Here is a 21,640-nt window from a genome sequence, read left to right on the forward strand (position 1 = left end):
CACACACACACACACACACACACACACACAAAGAATGACAACAAAACCCCAAAAACATCCAGGGTCTTGGTGATCAAGGCCATTTATCAAACCACTGCTTCTAAGAGTAACTAGAAGGACCAGTCACAAGGCTAATGACAACATAACGGAGAGGAACACCATGGTGGGTTCCTTTGACTCTGGACAGATCCATACGTGTGGGGAAGAACGTGTCACTACCTGCGCAAGGCCAGCTGCTAAAGCACTTCTAGGACCTCTGTATGAGTTATAAGCAAGCTAAGATCACAAGCCGTAGCACTCCCCCTCAGAGAGACTCTTACTTCTACGGATAGAAGGAACCTCTGCTCTGAGGAGACTATATTTTCCACAAACTTTATAAAAGGGAAAATATTACCTTTAAAACGAGAGATGCTAAGACAGGAGTCCACAAAAACAAGCTTCAAAGACGTATCACAGAAAATTTGGTTGACTTTCTAAGAATTCATCATTGACACAATTTTTTACAATAATGATTAACAGAATTGCTGGATGTATATCATCATTTCCAACAGTACTTCTTCCAATTTATGTCAGAAATATTGCCATGAAATCTGGCACATTTCTTAAGATACAAACTACTTCTCATATTTAGTGAATGGGGGAAATCAGTAGCAGGCTGAGTTTAATAGACTTTACCAAAGTGAATTCTAGTCATGAGTAAAAAGAAATATATTCACATTGAGAAACTACACACTCTTCCTTGGTATTCTTTTTTCTCATATCCTTTTAAAAAAGAACACAGGAGAAATAAACTTAGAAGGCAGTAGAGCAGTTTTATGAGGTACAAAATATCATTAAATTAATATTTAAATATTTAATGTAATATTTATATTATTATTATTTTTAACACTGGCTCTTAAAGGCTCCCCCCATCTGTCACTGAGCAGCTCTGAGCTTTTAACCCTTTCCTAAGTGAGAAAGAAAGATAATGGCAGACATATTTTTTACCATTCAGATATGACACTATGTACATGAAAGATAGAGAAGATAATGCCCTCAATCAAACATAAATCTGTTAGGAGTCGCTGATAATAGAAAGTGCAGTTCAAAACAATTATCTTGAATAAGCACAGTGCTGTACACACTTGGTTGAACCAGTCTCCCGGGCAGATAAAACTATGAGGGTCTTGTCTAAACTCTTAATAGTCCAGAGAAGGGTTTTGGCACTTCTAATATTCAAGCAAATAGTCATGTCATCATTTCCCTAATTTTCAATGAATTATCCTGGTAAAATAAGCATCTGAAGAAAAGTCTCAAAGAAAGCTCAAATTAGTGGCCCATGGGTGCTAGTAATGATAATTGGAAAATATTTTTTTAGGAGAACAGGTTAAAATGGAATATCAAATTAAAACTCTAGCTTAAGAAAACAGAAACAATGTTAGAACTTTACCATAAACTGTAAGTAAATTATTTAAATTCTATCCATTTTTGATTAAAAATATAAGTCTGGCAGAATTGTAGCCCTAATCTCAAAGAGACCAATAACTCTCATGCCTTTATGTCCAAATTAAGATGTGAGTTACTTCTGGAGCTTTGTGATACTGAGAAAAGCACGTTATCTGTAGCCCCTTTATTGGGTTGGACTGGGTATTTTCTCTTCTCCCTAATAAATCTAAAATATCTATGAATCTACTTTCCCCTGACATTTGATCTTACCTTTATTTGGATCACCCCTAGCCCCACATTCCTCTCTTAAGGAATATTACCCCAAATATATACATGTATTAAGATTTCTTGTTGACACAGGCCATTGGAATAAACTATTAGGCCTGTCATGAGAAGTACCTGAAACACTAGCTTGCAAGCCTTACTTTCCCAGGTGAAGCAGAAAGGGGGTCAGAAACTCACCTGAGCCATATCCTCCGTATCAGAACTTTTCCTGGGGACCCTGCAAGGCCTCCAGAGAACTGCTTTATCTAGGCCAGTAATTCTCCTTTCCTATAGTGTTCATTTTTCCCCCCAGTTTTATTAAGAAATAATTAACATATATCACTGTGTAAGTTTCAGGCGCACAGTATGATGGTTTGATTTAAATATATAGTGAAATGATTACCAAAACAGGCTCAGCTAACATTCATCATCTCATACAGGTACAATAAAAAGAAAAACATGATCATTTATTTTTGTTTCCAAAAGTACCAAACGTTTTCAAAGGAAAAAACATCCAGTACTTATAACTTCTGCTTGAGTGAGCAAATCACTTCTCCCAGATCGCAGTGACTGCTTTCACAGACATTTCCCTCTGAAGACTTTCCTTCACAGACTTTTCCCTCTGTTTCCCTCTGAAGTTAAAGGTCAAAGGATAAAAGTCCATTTGGTAGTTTAAAGTAATGGTCTCAGCAGAGAGTCAGCTTTGATGGCAAGCTTCCTTCCATGACTCCCACACCCTCACTGAATCTTGAGATGCAAGCACCTAATCAACAAGATCAGTAACAGCAAACACCTCAACACAAAGCAGGATCCTCTTAAAAAGCTGGTGGGTAACTCCTCAGATATAGCCTCCTGCCCCTAGAATTTCTATTTACATCCACCAATGGGTAATGCCCACAAGGGATCACAGAATTATTAAATATCAACACTGTTCTTAGTCTGATGGCTTATTTAACCGTCTTCTGTCTTCAACAGGACTGTTAGTATTGAAAAATACATTTTTGTGGCCTCTCTTTATCTAATCTTCAGAATTACCTTAGCTTTTTAAGAAAAGCAATCTATTGAGAAAAGAGATCTTGAGGGAAGTATATAGTAAACTGGATTTCTATCTCTTGCCTTACAACAAAATAACATCTGAAATAAATATTTAAAGGTATAACATGAAATCACTAGAAGAAAATATAGGCAAATATTTTTATTTTTTAGGGTGATAAATACCTTTACAAGCATGGCACAAAATCCAAAAATTATAATGGAAAAGCTGATATATTTGATTTCATAAAAATTAGGAATTTCTGTAAAAATTCCAAAAAAAAAGAACCCCTAACACAAGAAGAATCAGGGTGGGAGAAACTAAGGTAAAACTTTCCAACATATGACAAAAAGTTAATTTCCATGATAGATTATGAGTGTATAAAAGTTAAGTAGAAAAAGATAACTCACAATTTTAAAATACCAAAAGTAATAAACCAGACATTTCAGGAAATAAAACAGCTAATAAAAATATGTCATATGCCTTCATTAAAAATCAAAGAAGTATAAATCAAAGAGTCCCTTTTTTACCCAATGAAATTGACAAATATTAAAAAGATTGATAATTACAAGTGCTGGCAAGGATATAAGGAGAGACAGGCACTTTCACACTGTCTTCATAGAAGCATAAGTGTCTTTCTCAAAGGTCATTTAGATGAATCTATCTAAATTCAAAATGTACATATCCTCCACTCTTGCAATTCCAAATCTCTTATCTGATAGAAAGGTTCACATAAGCAGATGAGGATATGCATAGAGATATTTATTTATTGCAGCATTATTTGTAATACCAAAGACAGGCAAATAACCTAAATTTCTGTTAATAAACAACTGAGTTAATATAATGCATTATGGTAAACGCAAACAATATAAAATACTATCCAATTACTTTAAAATTATGTAAATCCATACTGAAATACTTACTCTTAAAGCCTTCAGCCCCCTTGCTGGCAGTCTACTCTGAGGCCATCATGTTGTGAGTAAGCCCAGACTATCCCAGGCACAGAGACCAGTGGGGAAGTCCTGAAACTACATGAAGTGGGAGAGAGATGCCTGGCCAGCATCTAGATGCTCCATTCCCTGTTGCAGCTCCAGCCACCATGTGACTGCAACTGCATGACAGACCCTGAGCCACACCTGCCCAGCCAAGCCTTTCCTGAATCCCTGACCCATCAAAAACCACTAGGGGCTTTTGAGTCTACAGAGCTGATGACCAGATGCTGAACAGAGATGAATTTATTAAGCTGGTAGTACTAACCAACATGGCTTCCTGACCACATGAGAGAACATGCTTGCTTTTCTTTCTCCCAGACTTTATGCCTAAACCGTTTCCACAGCAAAATGGTAAATGAAGGAATCTAATAGCTGATTCTGCTGAAAGTGCACAGCTGGCCAGCTTCATTCAGAGGTAACCACCTGGTTCTTCATCACTTCACAGAGAAGGGAAACGTCTGGAAACTATTCCACAGAGTGATAAAGGGATGTGAGTGCTGTGATGTGTACTTTTCTCCCTTTGGTAAATGCACAGAGAGTTTAGGCATATATGTTTACATAAGTCCACTTCTAATTTTCAGGTGGAGAAGTGGACTTTTGGTTACACTCACTAGCTTTATAGCAGCAAGAATGTTAGTAAACATTTAGGGGAGAAAAAATAGGACAAGAGGAGCCTAAAAATCCTATCCCAGAAAATAAGGGGAGGCACACATACACTCACATACAGACACACACACAGGCCCACACAATGATGGGGTATGTCAAAAGGTATAAACTCCCAGTTATATAATAAATAAGTGATAAAGTGCTGGAGATGTAATATACAGTATCGCGACTATAATTACTAATACTGTAGTGTATATTTGAAAGTTGCTAAGAGAGTAGAACTTAAAATTTTTCATCACAAGACAAAAAACTGTAACCATGTGTGACGACGTTTTAGACTTTCAGATTCATCTTCTAGCACCAGAAAGTAAGGGAGTACTAAACACATATACACAATGATGGGGGTATGTCAAAGGGACACAGGAGCCAACTCCCAATGGCCAAAGCTGGAATAATTCTGAGCAAAAATATGAACAACATATTATTAGGTTATAATCCAAAGTGTAAAATAAATATCAATGAGTTAATACTGATATAAATAAATGATTGAATAAATTAATAAGAGTAGACAACTCTCCAGTACAGAAGAATTCCAAACAATCCATGTAGATAGCCCACTCTCAAGGTGAAACAGAACTCTCTCCTCTTTAAGTGTGGGCTGAACACAGTGACTTCCTGCCAAAGAGTACAGAATGGAAAGGCACAAAAGACAATATCTTTGAGGTGGAGAATCCTGATAAACACTACCTCAGCCAGGTAATTAAAGTTAACATCATCGATGATTAAGTCACCTTAATAGCATAGACTCTTGATATGGTATGTTGAGAACGACACTTTACCTCTGTGGTCTGTCTCCCAAAAGCACATGATACCCGTCTCAGCATGGGGAAAACATCAGACATTCCACAAATATACATGACCAGGCCTCCTCAAAACTGTCCAGGTCACCAAAAACAAGGAAAGTCTGAGAATGTCTGAGAAAGTCAGCCAAGAGGAACCTAACGAGACGTGACATTGAAATGTAACATGGTATTCCTGGGTTGGATACCAGAACAACAAACAAAAAGGACCTCGGGAAAAAATTAAGGAAATATGAATGAAGTTTGGACGTTAGTTAATAAGGCTGTACCAACACTGGTTCACTAGCTGTGACAAATGTACTATACTAATATAAGATGTTAGTGACAGGGAAACTGGGTGTGTGGTATATCGACACTCTCTGTACTAGCTTTGCAACTTTTCAGTAAATCTAAAACCATTCTATAAATAAAGTTTATTTAAAAAGGGAAGGAAAAAAAGAAATAGGCATGAATCCATATTATTCCACCACAAAATTTCCACTATTTAAAAACGTTGGCTACTTTTAATTTTTAAAAAAATGCATACACGTAAATGTACACAAGTTCTTCTATATGCATTTTTTAATCAAGAAATTATTCTATACATAATTTTGTTTCTTTTTTGTATGTAATATTATTTCATAAGCATTTCTTATTTTATCAATAAATTCTTTAAAATATATATATATTATTAAATTTAGGTAGAGCCATAGGTTGGGATATGGACCCATTTAAACAATACATGGTATTGTTAAGTGAAAAAGCTGAACCTCCGCTTTATATATTTCAGTGCTACATGATTTTTAAAACTAAACAATGTGCAGATGCTGCTTTCACATCTGCCGCCGTCAGTGATGGAGACTGTGATAAGCTGCCTGGATTTGCCTTCGGGAAGGAAGGAATTACTCCCCTGGCTGCTGGGGGTGCCAGCCGGCAGGGCCTGCCTCAAACTGAAGAGCGCACTTGCCCAATGCCACACCCCTTCCCAGGAAAGCCAGCTCCCTCCTGGACAGCTCTAAATGGTCATGCTAGGAGGAAGAGTTCACGGAGTCGGGGGGAGGCCTCCACTGAGAGACTGCCTCACAGCTCACCTCACCCTCCCCGCAGTCCTTTTCCTTCCATAGGAGCTGATCTCAAGGGCACACCTGATAAAACCCCTGGGATGCCAGTCTCCATCTCAGAGTCAGTTTCCTGAGAAACCCAAACTCTGACACTGTCTTTCTCCTGAGCTTCTATCTCAGAGAAAGGACCTCTTAGTAAATATCAGTATATTGCCCAGGCTCCCTGGTTCCAGCATCAGACCAGGATAAGCCAATGGGAAACACTGACAGAAGATCGGAGGGTGGGAGGACGGGAGAAGTCAGAATACATCTTCCCTGTTCTAGCCTCAGACAGGACCCCTGGCAGGGGCTGCATCTCTCCAGAGTCCCAGCTCCTACAGGGAAGTCCTGGCTGCCAGCTCTGGGTTTCATCAGCTTTTCCCTTTGCCTTTCCTGCCCTCAAGGTAGCACAAGCTTCTTTCTGGTACCATTCCCTGGGTTGCCACATTGCCATACCATCCCGTTTGGCTTTCGGCTCTTCCAATATTTGACTTTCAGCTCTTCCAACACCTTTGTAACTGGTTTCTTATATTAAATTCTCTTGATTAAATTACCAGGTATAGACTTTTCTTTTTCTAATTGGCCATACAGCAAATGATCAGACATCAGATATACACATACACATACCCCAAGGCATAAACGAAGCTAAATTAAATATAGGCAAAGAACTTTCATTCTGAGAGTTTACTTGTTTTTAATTCTCAGTCTCCTAGATGCAAAACATATTTTAATTAGATCTTGCTTCAGTTGGATCTCAAGGGGAAACAACAAAAGCACTGCCAAAATAATCCTGAAAACAGTTTGTTTCATTAGAAGCTACAATCAAGAAAGACATGACTCACTAAATAAAAGGAGTATTAAGTCATTTTAGGAAAAAATGTTTTAAGTTTTGTTTTAGCTCATAAGACAGGAAAGAGAGAAAACCAGTTTATTAATGGTACAGGACAGCCCTTGCCACCCTCACGCGGAGGGTGAAACAGATGGACTAAGAGGTAAAGGGCTATGGGCTTTGTCTAAACAACATTGTTTTTCTTGCTTAGGCAGGTTTCCTGCCTATGCAGGTGGTACGTCAGAGACGAAGAAACACAAAAAGAGAAAGAACATCATATTCATTTAAGTTTATGTGATTGATTTCTAGTTTTTTCTGAAACAATTTCTGGAACATAATGACTAGAGCACCTTGCATTTATTCTTGAAAAATGAGCTCAGTGGAAATAGACAACAAAAAGATAAATTCCAGGGGCTTCCCTGGTGGCGCAGTGGTTGAGAGTCCGCCTGCCGATGCAGGGGACACAGGTTCGAGCCCTGGTCTGGGAGGATCCCACATGCTGCGGAGCAACTGGGTCCGTGAGCCACAACTACTGAGCCTGTGCGTCTGGAGCCTGTGCTCCGCAACAAGAGAGGCCGCGATGGTGAGAGTCCCACGCACCGTGATGAAGAGTGGCTCCCGCTTGCCACAACTAGAGAAAGCCCTCGCACAGAAACGAAGACCCAACACAGCAAAAATAAATAAATAAATAAACTCCTACCCCCAACATCTTCTTAAAAACAAACAAACAAAACCCTGCTGTGTCCATACAGCATGATTCACTTTAAAAAAAAAAAAAAAAAAAAACTTCCAGAGGATTTTTGGTATTCTCCCTGAGGACAGAATGGGATTAACAGGGAGATTAAAATGACCATTTACTTTCTTCAAAGATCCAGTGGTTAGGTACTCAATCACAATTACACTCAATCACAATTACAGTCACAACTTAAAGACAGAACTTAAAATCTGGTAATGGATACAGAGGTTTATAATTTAGGAGGGAACCATAATTTTAGAAAAGTGTCACCATTTAATGTGTATATTTAGGCTTAAGTCAACAAAATTACATGCATTCATTTGGATAAGGAATCTTAAAATTATATTTGTAAAAGCATTCACAACTTAGCTCTCTTAAGCAACTTCTTTTCTTCTAACAAATGTTTCTTCAACAAACAACATTTGTTTTACGTACATTTTCATTATTACTTGCTGGAAAAAAACATAAAAGTAAAAAACCCTATGATATCACCATCTTTGGCATGATTCAATTCAAGTTTTTAAGATGATAAAATGTTCCCTCTGTCTGTGCTGCCCTACAGGGTGGTACCAGCACATCACTGCTGAGCACTTGAAAAGTGGCCAGCATGATGACGAACTGAATTCCTTTTTACGCTTTTGAACTTTAATTCATGCAAATTTTAATTTGCATAGTCACATGTGAAACTTAAAAATCTAGTAGAAAAGAGAAAGTAGTTATGAAATAGCCAAGTAAAAAAATAAGACGGTGCTCTTTCTACACCCAACATGCTCTCTTTAATTTGTTCTTGCCGCTAAAGCTAAAATGACCTTTCCAAAATGTAAATGAGACTTTGTCACTATGAACAAAAGTGGAAACAAAACCAAGCAAACAGAAAAATATGTCAGTGATTTTCAGTTGCTCTTAAAACAAAACCCAAAAGCCCTAAGATGGTCTGCAAGGCCCTGCCTGGACCTGGCCCCTGACTACCTTTCCTGCCTCATCACCCATCACACATCTCTCTGCCTACCAGCTACCTGGTCATCTCCCAATTCTGGGTCACACCATGCTAACTGCTACCCCAGGCCCTTTGTATGTGCTGCTGCCTCCCTTCAGAATCCTCTTCTGCTCGCCTGTCACTTCCTCCTGGACACCTTCTTAGACCTCTCTGACTAGGCCAACTCCCCGTCACTACCCTCTCTCACAGCCCTGCGTATAATTTCTAGGCAACACCAATCACAGCTGCAGTGAGAGACACTCTTGCAGGATTTTTTGATAAACATCCAGTCCTGTGGGGATGGACCATGAGAACGTGGAGTAAGTCTTTCCTCTCCCCTCACCACCATTTAGCCCCCAGCCTCTTAACCATTACTGCCCACACAATAGGAACTCTAAATATTTGTTGAAAAAGTTACTAACCATAACCATAATAATAACAATAACCCCTAATCTAGCCTCTACTATCTTTCAGGCACTTTTCTAATTAGTTTACATAGATTAATTCATATAACCCTCAAAACAAACCTGTGAGGGCTTCCCTGGTGGCGCAGTTGTTGAGAGTCCGCCTGCCGATGCAGGGGACACGGGTTCGTGCCCCAGTCCGGGAAGATCCCACATGCCGCGGAGCGGCTGGGCCCGTGAGCCATGGCCGCTGAGCCTGCGCGTCCGGAGCCTGTGCTCCGCAACGGGAGAGGCCACAACAGTGAGAGGCCCACGTACCGCAAAAAAAAAACCCCAAAAAACCACAAACCTGTGAGGTAGCTACTATTATTATCTCCATTTCATAGGTGAGGAGACAGAGGCATAGAGAAGTTAAGGGACTTGCCCAAAGACACACAACAGTTATGGGCAGAGACAGGATTCAACTCCAGCAGTCTGGCCCTTAACCTCTAAGCTCTACGGCCTTTATATGATTAAGTGGCAACTGCGGTTAAGTGATCCAGGGACAGGGGATACAAGCCAAAGAGCAGTAAAGGAGCGTTTCCTTTGGGAGGATAAATTCAGTTGGATTCCAGGGGGTACCTGGTGTTGGGTGAGAAAAAAGGAGGTGAAAGACCACTTCTGGGGTAGAGAAAAGAAATGGTCCCTGTAAAGTGTATCTGGGGAACAGTAAAAATCTGAGCTGTAATGGAAGGTGTGTTTCAACACAGCTGGAACTTTTGTGAGATAGGCATCTTGAGACCCTTTCTGACCCTCTAAATTGGAAAGTACCACCAGAGCAGAAGCTGAAAAATAACCTGAACCCTTTGAACTTCTAAATCCAAGTTACGCATATAATATGTGTGAGTCCCCTATAACATATGGGACATAGAGTCCCCTGAGGTGTGAGCTCCATACCAGACTCACTCACCAGCCAACACGTTTGCTCCCTTCTGCCTCACACAACTGTGCCAATTAAGCAGATAAAGGGCTTAACATAGGGTCTGACATGTAGTAAACTCAACAGAGGCCTATGGGAATTCAACAAACACACAGCACTTACTATGTGATGGGTCTGCTCTGAGTGCTTAACAAATATGGACTAATAAATAGCTACACATATATGTCCCAGGCCTGCAGGATTGCTATGAATGGATGAAGCTGTAAGTGTTAAGCCCTCAGTGGTAACACTGTTACCTGAGTGACGAGAAATAAGGCTGAAAAGAAGAGTGCATTTAGGAGTACACAATTTCCCACATGTGTTGTGGCAGTCTCTGAGAAATTCTGAGCGGAAACAAAGTGCAAGGAAGTAATTATTTTCAGAAAACTAATAATTGAACCATAAGAAGAGACATAGGCAATGGAGATGGAGTTGAGGGATGAATAAAACAAAAACTGTGTCCTAAAAAATATTTAAATTCTTGGGGAATGATTATGTCTGAGGTATGAGTAGAGATGCTTTCAAAGATTACCCCATGAACTAAAGTTGATAAAAGTCTCAAAATCCCATTCATGAAAGGTGCATTAAAAAGCTGTCTAGCAGGACTTCCCTGGTGGTCCAGTGGTAAAGAATCCGCCTTCCAATGCAGGGGACGCGGGTTCAATCCCTGATCGGGGAACTAAGATCCCCCATGCCGCAGGACAACTAAGCCCGAGTGCCACAAATACTGAACCCATGCGCCTCAACTAGAGAAACTGCGTGCCACAAACTACAGAGCTCAGGCACTCTGGAGCCACGCGCCACAAATAGAGAAGAGAAAACCTGCACGCCACAACTAGAGAAGCCTGCGCACCGCAAGGAAGAGCACGCACGCTGCAATGAAAGATCCCACGAGCATCAACGAAGATCCTGCGTGCCACAACTAAGATCCGACACAGCCAAAAATTAAAAAAAAAAAAAGCCATCTAGCAATGGGAAAATCTCATAATGGAAATATAAGTTAAAAAAGAAAACAGAACAGTATATGCAGCATGATCCCATTTTTGTTAAAAAAAAAAAAAGTGATACATGCACATAGAAAAGTCCTGAGAGAAAAAACCAAATTATTAATAACAAGTACACAATCTTTATTTTCTCCTTTATACTTTCTGAAATTTCTGCAATACGTAGTATCTTTATAACAAATATTATAAGCTCTCTATACAAAGATTTAAAACCTAGAAGAAATCCACCTAATCCAAAACTCTCATATTATGGTCACAGAAAGTGAAACAACTGCTCAAAGGTCACACAGCAAATAATTCTTGTGACTCCAGGTTTAGTACCCTTCACATGACCCGTCTCTCAAGATCTTTGAAGCTTCCCAGAAAAATCAATGTTCTCTTTTCCTTTGGAAGTTTCCAAGAAATGACAAAGGCATAAATACTTTCCTATGTCAACGTTCTTCACATTTACTTCCTGTGAGCTGATCAGTAAGGTATTTAATTAGTGTACAAGCAGAGCTGTTCTGTACTGTTTCTCTGGTTAATCCGAAAGGAGATAAGATCAACAGTCTATTCACAGTGCTCCTAACCTACACCCTTCCCACCTGATATACTGCATTCACCTATTTCTCCTGGTCTCGGAAGTTTCTAATCTAAATGGTGCGGGGTGGCACTTTACAGGAAGCCAGTGTGTTTGGACGATGAAGTATTATGGAGTAAACTCTGTGCCAAACACATCAAACCTGACTCAATACATCAACACCACTTGAAAAAGCCCTGGTCTAAGACTCCTTTGTTTTGGTATTATGTCAAGCATATTGTAGATTGTTGAGAATGTACTGAAGTGGAAACTTTGAATTGAAGAGTTCTATTGATGGAGCAATGTAAAGTGAAATCTACTTGATATTCTGACAGATGGATGGTTGAATTGGAAAGAACATTGGAGTGTTACCAGATAACAGCAAAGGCAGAAGACTGGCACAGTGGACAGCAATAAAGAGCAATTAAAGGACAAGCCAAGGCAGGGTAAGGAAAGGCAATTAAAGAAACAAACAGACTGTGTATGAAATGTCCTGTAGACACAAGAGCGGTGGGGCTACTTTAATCAATGTGCCTCTTAAGCTCAAGGTAGGAAAGGGGCAAATGCAATTATATTAAAATTCATTAGTCTATCTTGCAGTTTGATTGGAACTTACACCCATGCATAATTTTGTGAATCATCCATTGGTCCTTTGGAAAATATTGGTTCACTGAGCTACGTATTTCTTTCAAATGTTGACACATGTCATTGTACCAGATGAAAAAAATCACATTCCTTACTATCTCCATCTATTTCGTCCAAAAAATCTTTAAGGATTGGGACGCTGTCAAGCTTACAGTGGCAGAAACAAGTTCTCCAAAATTTCAATTTTTACCTAAAAGATCGAATTTTATCACAGGCAGCAGGTACCTCATTTTGTTTTCCTGGAAGTGACAAGCTAATGCTTTTCATTTTTGCGAAAGTATGTGCCGAATACCCAAGTCTGAATCACTGGTTTGTCAGTTGCTCTTTCCAATAAAAATGGTGTTCCATGAAAAAGGCAGCTAGCTCAGCTCACAACTCAAACAGCAGCTCGACTGCTTTCCCTCCAGAAAACGACAGTACTTCAGGCTGCAGCAGACGTGCTAAAGGCAGACTTCCAATGTCGTCGCACAGAATATTAAAAAGGAAGGTAATTTAGGTTCAAATTTAATAAAATCTGCTTCATTGAGGACATTTTCACTTCTTCATTAAGTGAAACTGGCTTTTTTGGTTTTAACTGCAGATGCATGAGGACCTGTACAATTGGTGCCACTGCCCTGATTCCTGCTGAGGGGCAAGCAGTTTTCCGGCAGTGTAAACGGCAGCACAGTGAGAAGGGTGAATAATGTCTATCAATGTTCAAATGGTTTAGACTTCACAGTCCCCTTGGAAGGCTCTTAGGGACCCCTCAGGGATTTACAGACCACACTTTGAGAACTGTTGCTTGAAATACTCTGGCTGAAGCTTTGTTCTACCTGTCTTGCCTTTTGCTTCTAAACATATTTATCCAAAATCACTTACAGGTACTCTGGAGTAATATGAAACTCTATTTGGAAAAAAAAAATCACATAATAATAGCTAAATTTATTTTATTGTATAATAGCATCATAAAAAAACTGTTGAGTTTTTCAGTTCTCTCTCTCCATGAGAGACCAAAGGCTCCAGATGCTTGCTAATGCCAAAAAACTTATCAAGGGAAAGAAGTCAGCTCTAGGAATAAACTATTGGGTTGGCCCAAAAGTTCCTTCGGTTTTAAGTAAACATAAAAGACATTTTTCATTTTCACCAAGAACTTTATTGAACAACATATTCATTAACCGAACAAACTTTCTGGCCAGCCCAATACTTTCTCAGGACTATTCCCTGAAAACCAAGATAGAGTGATCTTTAAGGGTCTCAAACCACATCACTGACAGGATATTTGCCACCTAAATCTGTGTAAAGTCCTAAGGTATGGTGAGAAAATGACTGACCCACAAATGAGATATGCTTGCGAAAATTCACTCACTCCAAAACGACTATCATGACTCTATTTTCCTGTTGTAGTACACCTAAAGATATATTAAGAAGGAAACTCAGATTAAGAAGGAAGTCACTTTTCCCCAAATCTGTATACTTTGGAAGCTCATGATAACATGATTATTGACTTCACACTGATAAAAGGGAAATAAATGGGGGACGGGGGGTTAGCCATTAGTCCAGAATAAAACTCTGTAGTTAAAAGTCCTTTCAGTTATCACAGTTCACTACTTACAAATGATGTGACTTATGCCTATAATTTTAACCCACTGTTTCTAGAAGTGGAATAACTGAACCAACTGCATCTGAACAACTTGAGGTCCTTGTTTAAAAAATACAGATTCTTTAGATCCATTCCTACCTTAGTCTGCTCAAGTTGCTATAACAAAACGCCATAGACTGGGTGGCTTAAATAACAGAAATGTATTTCTCACAGTTCTAGAGGCTCAGAAGTCCAAGATGAAGGAATTGACCAATTTGCTTCCTGGTGAGGGCTCTTTCCCTGGCTGGCAGATGGCTGCCTTCTCACTATGTCTTCACATGGTCTTTCCTCTGTGGGTGGGTGTGTGTGCTCAGACCTCCTCTCTCTCTTCCCCTTTTTACAAGGCCACAAATTCCATCATGAGAGTTCCATCTTCATGACCTCATCTAAATCTAATTACCTCTGAAAGGCCCCACTGCCATATATCATCACATTGGTGGGTTGGGACTTCAACATATGAATTTGGGAGGGACACAACCCTTCAGTCCATAAGAATTTCAGATCTTCTAAATCACAATCTCTGGGATTGGAGCCCTGGAATCTATGGTCTTTTAACAGTTCCCAGCTGGTTCCTATGCGCCCTAATGTTTAAGAAACACCTCTGCGAGCCTCAGTTTCCTTATCTGTAAACTAGGATTGACTGTCACCATACTTTCCTATTTCAGAGTTGCTGATATGCCAAGGATCAATTAAAAATATATGAGAAAATGCTTCTGAAAGTGCAAAGTGCTATGTAATAATCATCTGAACTTTTACCGCCTACTTTTCCACCGAACGTTATTCTAAAAACCAAAAGTGGGAGGATAAAATGAAAAATACTATCAATAATATATTTTTGTTTGTTTGTTTGTTTGTTAATGAAGACTCTCAGGGAGGTGGGAGGGGGCCCAGCACAAGATAGACTGACTTAGATGGAACTAGAAAGGATTTTCAGAACTGATTTCTACGTCACTGACCTTATACTTGCTTAAAGATGAGACAGTTACATCTTCCCATGCTCCCCTACCTACAGATGCGCAGCTTGATAATATTTTTCTCATCTCTGAATTTGCTCAAGATCAAGGTAAAATTAGTATCTCACCTTATGAGATGAAATTTAAAAAAAGAGAAATGTTAGATTTTAATAGTGGTATTCTTTCACTAACTATTAAGTTATTTCTTCTAGTATACTTCATAGTTTAGACAAATGTCACATTATTTGATTTCTATAATGATAGCGATAATATCTTAATTCTTGTAATCAAACCTCATACAATTAAAACACTCAGGAAACAGAATGTTCCAGTTAATATTTAGCTGAACATTCGGGTCATTCTTTTGAGAAGCCCTTTTAAATATATTATTATACTTTCTTTCCTTGGTAAATACATAACTTAGCTCTCGTTTGATGCCAAAGGGTTTTCATATTGGGTCAGCACTCTGAGTATCAGTTCTTGTTGCACACAACTTAGAAGAGTAACCTATGTTCTGCCTTGGGCTCATCTGCTAAAAGGTTTCTTGTTTATTTTTGTTGTTTGGGGGATATTTCATGGTTGGTGGAGGCATGTTTATTTTAACCAGAGGCAGATCTCTAATTACAAGTTGTATTCCAAAAGGTTTTTGTTCCTATGTTATTTGAAACTTGAAGTGGCTTTCCCCCTACCTACCCTCCCCCAAAGTTATGAATCATGATTAAGTTCTTTGGCTTGTCTAAAATGTCCATAATATAGATGAAATACATTTGCTATGTCTTAAGAGTAACACAGATATTTTGCAATGGAAATGATCAAAAACAAAACTGAATTTAAAACTACTTTCATTTGCCTTTAATACTGATATCTGAGAAAAAGAGTTGCCTGGAGGAAGATAAGAAGCTGATAAAAAAATTCCTATAAATATTCTAAAAAGGCTAATGGTCCCAAGATCTTTATTATACAAAATGCATAAGGTCTCTCAACATGGCTCTAGCGAGAGTCATGAGTCACAGTCATGATTAGGATATGATGGGGCAGGAGACAGCAAAACTGAGTGCCCAGAGGTAACTGAAAAAGTGGAATAGAATGGAAAAAAAAAAAGGGTTGAAAGGGTGCCTGTGTATTCCTAAGAGGCTGCATGAAGTAGAAACCGCTGAAATATAAATGGTGAGAGAGAGAAACACCAGAATATGACTCAAAGCAGAAGAAAGGAAGTCACAGAAAGCAATGCTGAAGAAAACAGTTCCCCACAAGAGCCACAAGGACTGCATTTGGGGTGTGACAGCAAAGTCACCAAAACAGAAGATGCCTTGGTATAAGCAAGGGAGACCCATTTGTACCTGAAGGATGGCCTTGTTTGTACCTGCCAAACGGCTGCACCTGCCTTGTTTCTTTCTGAGGGCATGCCCAGTAGCTAGATCTTGATTCTGAATCCAAGTTATCGTGGAGGCCCTGCTGGCCTCTTCGATATGCTGGCCTTAGTTGGGAACTTTTGTTTATCATTCATTCACTGCCTCTTCCGTCTCCCTATGTGCTAAACAAATGATATTTCAGGTTGATCTTATCCCTGAATTGATACCCAATGTCATCTCTATTAATGCATCTGTATTTGGATTCCTGACTTTCAACTGGCCATATGGGTATGTGGTTGTGTATTTAGTCTTCCCATCTTGTCCTTTTCCAAGTCAAAGTGTTACTCAGTCTAAGTAAAAGTGCACTTCATTCATTCGACCAAAAGCTGACACTGAGTGTGAGGTACCATCTTTGGCCCAGAAGTAAACACAACAGTCTTGCTGGGTTCCTAAAAACCTTGGGTACATTTTATTAGAACATGTGCAACAAACATCATAAGGGAAAACAGGAGATGTCTCTGGCCCCTAAGATGTTCTGGTCATTTTTGAAATAAAATGCTCAACTATAGCTGGACAGATATAAAATTTTACAAACCAAAAAGCAATGTCAATTCTGAGTCAGATTAAGAGCAGAGGACTGTCTTGAATATTCTCCATGCTGTATTCTAGAAATAAGATGATATGATGCAAGAGGGAGAGAAAAGCTAACAGAATTAATAACTTTCACACTCAAATTTCTAATAAACAAGGCAACTTCTGCCACTTACAAAGAACTGTTTCATCAAAAGGTGAAAGTTGTCTTCACTCACAGCCACCCACACACAAGGCCCCTTATGAACACACACACAGGTATATGTATTCATAAGGACAGCAGAAGGTCACAAACACAAAATTATGCCGTGGAAGAGCTTACTGTACAGTGGAGAAGTGTACTGCAACGTGGTTGAAAATACCTGCCAGGGAACAGGAAAGTTATTTCAAATAAATGTCCGTGGCCAACCTCAGTGGAAGCTGACATTTCAGTTCAAAACTTAACTTGGAACCAGTAAAGGCATCCAGATCTAACATATCTACTGAAGCATGTACTTATTTGCCCTTCTGGGGTTTTCCACAGTCTGGCTTAGTGCCTAGGCATGAGTACTTCCAGAGCCCAGGGCCAAAGCCTCCAGAGCAGAGCCTGTGGTCTTCCTAGGGATCAAATGGGGAGAAGCCAGCGTAGGGCGGGATCGTCCCTTCTGCATCTACTCTCACATACCTCCGGCATTTAAGTTTATCCGAAACATTTTCAGAAAAATGCAACAGTCGTGTCACCACTGCCTATCTCTCCAGAAGGCAACTCTTGTGTTTATCCTACTAGATAACAACCGTGTGGCTGAGGACCACCTCAGTGGTTGGGCTCTTGTAATCCCAATCCCAGATGCAACTAGTCAACCCATTTCTTCAGGTTTATGAAAAGTGTGCTGATGTTTCACCTGAAAAAGGAATCCCATAATTACAGCTTCTCTCTAGAAGACATGTCCCAGAGCTCTTTGATGACAACTGTCAGGCTCCTCTTAGAGACTTTTCCCTTTAGAAATGCATCATTTGGGAAAGTCTAGAGGGAAGAAGGGTATTGAAGTAGGGAAGGGAAAGAAGAATGGGTAAGAGGTTTCACTTTCACCTGAAACCATTAATTAAGAGTTTCAAAAATACAGCAATGAGTTTTGGTGTACATTAATGGCCCACTGTATTTCATCAAAAGTCATGAAGTAAGAATTCTGTCCAACTCAACGTGTGTTACAGCAAGAGACCCCCTCCTAATGGCATAAAAAATATTCATGATTGTCCTACTTGTAAAAGTACTAAAGACACTTCCATGTCAAAGCCCAGAGTTGCATCATCAGAGCATAAAGAAATGCTTTTTGACCAGCTGACTGCAGGTGTCAAAGACTGAAATGCATGTTCCAAAGGCAGATCTCTGCTGATACCTATTGTGGATTTATGGGTAAATGAATAGGAAAGATTTTAAAATGGAATTTAGCAACTGGCAATTTACCAAACTTTCAAGACTGTAGATTGGCACGTTGAAGTGATTTCACACCGGAGTTACAGATTCGACGTACAATTATTGAATGCCTGCCAAACACTGAAAAGTACTGATACTAAGTTAAGTGATAGTGTTGCAAAAGCTAAGGTCTTCCATTGACAAAAACAAAAAAGGTGACTCAAAAGACTAAAACTAAGTTCTCATCAATATCAGGTGTTCTTAAACAGTGATACATGATGCAGAAATGTATCTTGAGATACAAACAGTATGTGTTTTGGGACACTTACCCTTTGAATCTTAGGCTTATTTTTAAGTACTAATTATATGACACCATCTCTTTAGTCTAGGAATGTTGGTTCCTCAGAGCACTGTATCATCTCCACGATACCCAAGACGTAGTGAAAATGGAAATGCTTATGAAAGGAAAGATTTCAAAAATCAGAAAAGATATCCTCTACACTGCATTGTTTAATCATAATATGTAAGTGATTATATGCTTTAAGGTACACTATACATAGAACTGTCACTTGCATATAATACAGTAAAATGATTGTATCTCCTTGTAGTTTTCGAATTTACTCCTCCACATGCAATGTTGCACAGTGACCCTCACAATAATCTTATCTGATGCACATAGAAGTGATGTTGTCCTCATTTTAACATAGAAGAAATTGAGGTTTGGGGAGAGTTATAGGAGGCCCCAGCAATTAATAGCGGCCATGAAAGCAAGAACCCAGGCTTCTGACTCTCAGCCCAGCACTTCCTACCATACATGTAGAATGAAAAGCCACCCCACACTTCATAAAATTGACTGTGGATCCTGCAACTGTCACGACAAAATAGCAGAGAGAGAGTGAGTACTTCTTTTAGCAACGAAAACCGTGTCACCTATGATTGAAAGAGTAGACGAAGAATCATTAACTTTTCTTCACATTCACATAACATGAATATTGACGGAATTTCTGAACAGCTGCACGGAAATTCCTACACAGAGCCAAGAGAAAAAGTATTTTCTAGAGTTCCTGATACAACTTAAAGAGCTCTGTTAAATCTTTTCAAGTGGAATCGGTTAATGCAAGGAAAGTCATCAATACTGCACCCAGATTCCCCCAAAAGAGGTAAAAAATTAAATTAAAAAATAAAATTAAAAAAACAAAACGAAACAAAAACACCTTGTCCGTCCTTCCTAAGACCAACAATTTTCGGGCTGGTCAGTTTTCCCCACGAAAAACCTTGTGCTCTCTTCGGGCGGGGGAGAGATGGGATTTCTAAAGATCTCGATTTTTAACAGCCTGGTTTCATAAACAGGCCCTTCTGAGCATCAGTAATACAAGTGAGAGTGAACTATTCCCCCGGGGGGAAGAGAAGGCTCGGCGGTGATGAGCACCGATAAAGCCGGTAGAGGAGAGCGAGAAGGCGAAGAGGAGCGGCACAAAAGCTGTCTCTCTCCGGGCCCCGGGTGCTGACCGCGCCCGCTCGGAGCGCAGGAGCGGGTGCCGCCCTCCCCGCCCTCCCGCGCGCCGGGCCGGCCGGGACCTACCAGCGAGAGCACTTTATAGGTGTTGGGGTCCTTGGCCGTGCGGGCGCGCGCCGCCTTCTCCAGCGGCTCCTCCCCCAGGTCCATGGGGGCCAGCAGGGACGAGGCCGCCGGCGGCTCCCCGGGCGCCTCGGCTGTAGAGCCACGGCCCGGGTGGCGGCCGTTCCCCGCAGGGCCCTCCCGGGAGCCGCGCCCGCCCTCGCCGCCGCGGTTCCCAACCCCAACGCAGCCGTCACGCTCCATCGTGGCGCTGGGCACTCGGCTATCACTGCCCCGCCGCTCCTTTAATAGGCTCCGCACGAGCCCCGCCTCACCCCGCCCCGCCCCGACCGCCGCGCCCGCCCCTCGCCGCCAGACCCTTGGCTCGGCCCCCGCGGCCCGGCGCTGCGAATGAGGGGAAAGCAGCTCAACGCCCCGGATTATTTGGCTTCCTGTCTGATGGCGGTCCCTCTGCGTGTGGGTTATTTTGGGTCCTTTACGTGGGCGCGTCTTTAACTCCCCACCTCCCACTCCCCAGCCTTACCCGCCTCGCGCCCCGGCCACCAGCCGAACACTTGGAGGAATCGCCCTGCATGGTCTCGCGGCGCGGGCTGGACTGGAACTGCAGAGCGTGGTCTGCAGAGGGCATGAGATCATGGGGCCTCAAAATAGAGCGTAGGAGAGGAAGGATCCGGCCTCCGGGCCAGTGCAGCTTCTCAAAGGCGGGAGAGTGCAGTCAGGACAGACGTGTGTGTTTCTGGATGGACAAGCAGAGAGGCTATGGGGTCAAGCGTTGGGGGAAGCGACCTTTGTCTCCTACGTAGAAACAGACAAGAATTCGCTCAAAGCCCTGCTATCCACTACCTACGCTACTCAGGACTATCCAACCTTAAAATACCTGAATTTACAAATGCACACATAAAAGAGAGATAATTTTCTGTGGTTTCTGTGCTGGGGGCGAGGGCTGCTCTTGCTTTATTTGTTTATTAGTTCTTTTAGACCTTATACATCGAAAGCTTCAAAGTGTCCGCGCTGCACTCTCCTGAGATTGCCGCCAATACTTGTTAGCAACGTCAAAAATTTCAACAGTCTGGAATACTTTGATACTTTGTTTTTGAACTAGGACACGAACAGTAGGCTATAATTCTTGGTGGGTTTTGCTTCACCTTTGATTCTACAACTTTTACATTTCCTTGCTCATCAATTAGAAAAACCACAAGTGTGTAGTGACGTGAGTCTTGGTTGTCAAGCGGAAAACAATGACTTTCCATACCCGGAACTGACTTTAGTGACCAAGGAAAGTTATACCATCCAATATCAATTAATTTTCAATTCATTTTGATTTCAGGAATATATACAAATATTTTTTTAAATGAGAATGGATGCTTAACATATAAGGTGTGTGTTGTCCCCTTTAAAATAGTTAACTTGGGATGCTTTCCATTTATACTGCTTGATTGATTCATTCATTCTAATAATGAATCCTTCAGTTCAATCTCTTGGCTTCCAACAATGTCAGTGGTCTCCAACAATATCAAAGATGCACAGAAGTATATCTTTCCCAAGTGGCTCTCAGTCTGATCAAACAGGGTGAAGGCAGTAAACAAAAAACTAAAACCCAAATTATATATGCATAATAGAATCACACATAGTATATTACGAGAGCTTAGTGGAAAGGGTAACTGACATCTGGAAGAAGTAAAGGCCATCCCTCAAAGCACTATTGAGCTCTTTTTTTTTTTTTAATTACCTTTGAGTCAGCTTTCAAACCAAACCACCCAAGAGAAACAGCTTTTCACTACCAC

At 40.6% G+C, this 21,640-nt stretch overlaps 1 protein-coding gene across 3 annotated transcripts in view; it reads right to left on the bottom strand.

The window, feature by feature from the left end:
- Window positions 1-21,640, bottom strand: part of ENPP1 (ectonucleotide pyrophosphatase/phosphodiesterase 1) — a 100,860-nt gene that overhangs the window by 51,501 nt on the left and 27,719 nt on the right. Inside the window, exon 1 of one of the 3 annotated variants that reach the window (XM_067702073.1) lies at window positions 20,380-20,499. The exons of 1 other annotated variant lie outside the window; for it this stretch is intronic. In XM_067702073.1, the coding sequence (XP_067558174.1) occupies window positions 20,380-20,484 (105 nt within the window). In that variant the 5' untranslated portion in view covers window positions 20,485-20,499. Of the gene's footprint in view, window positions 1-19,859; window positions 20,104-20,379; window positions 20,500-21,640 lie in introns of those variants that run through there. One more of the 3 variants, XM_067702072.1, reaches the window with a different exon arrangement.

Source organism: Pseudorca crassidens, chromosome 13 (genome assembly GCF_039906515.1).
Source record: "Pseudorca crassidens isolate mPseCra1 chromosome 13, mPseCra1.hap1, whole genome shotgun sequence".
NCBI lineage: Eukaryota > Metazoa > Chordata > Mammalia > Artiodactyla > Delphinidae > Pseudorca > Pseudorca crassidens.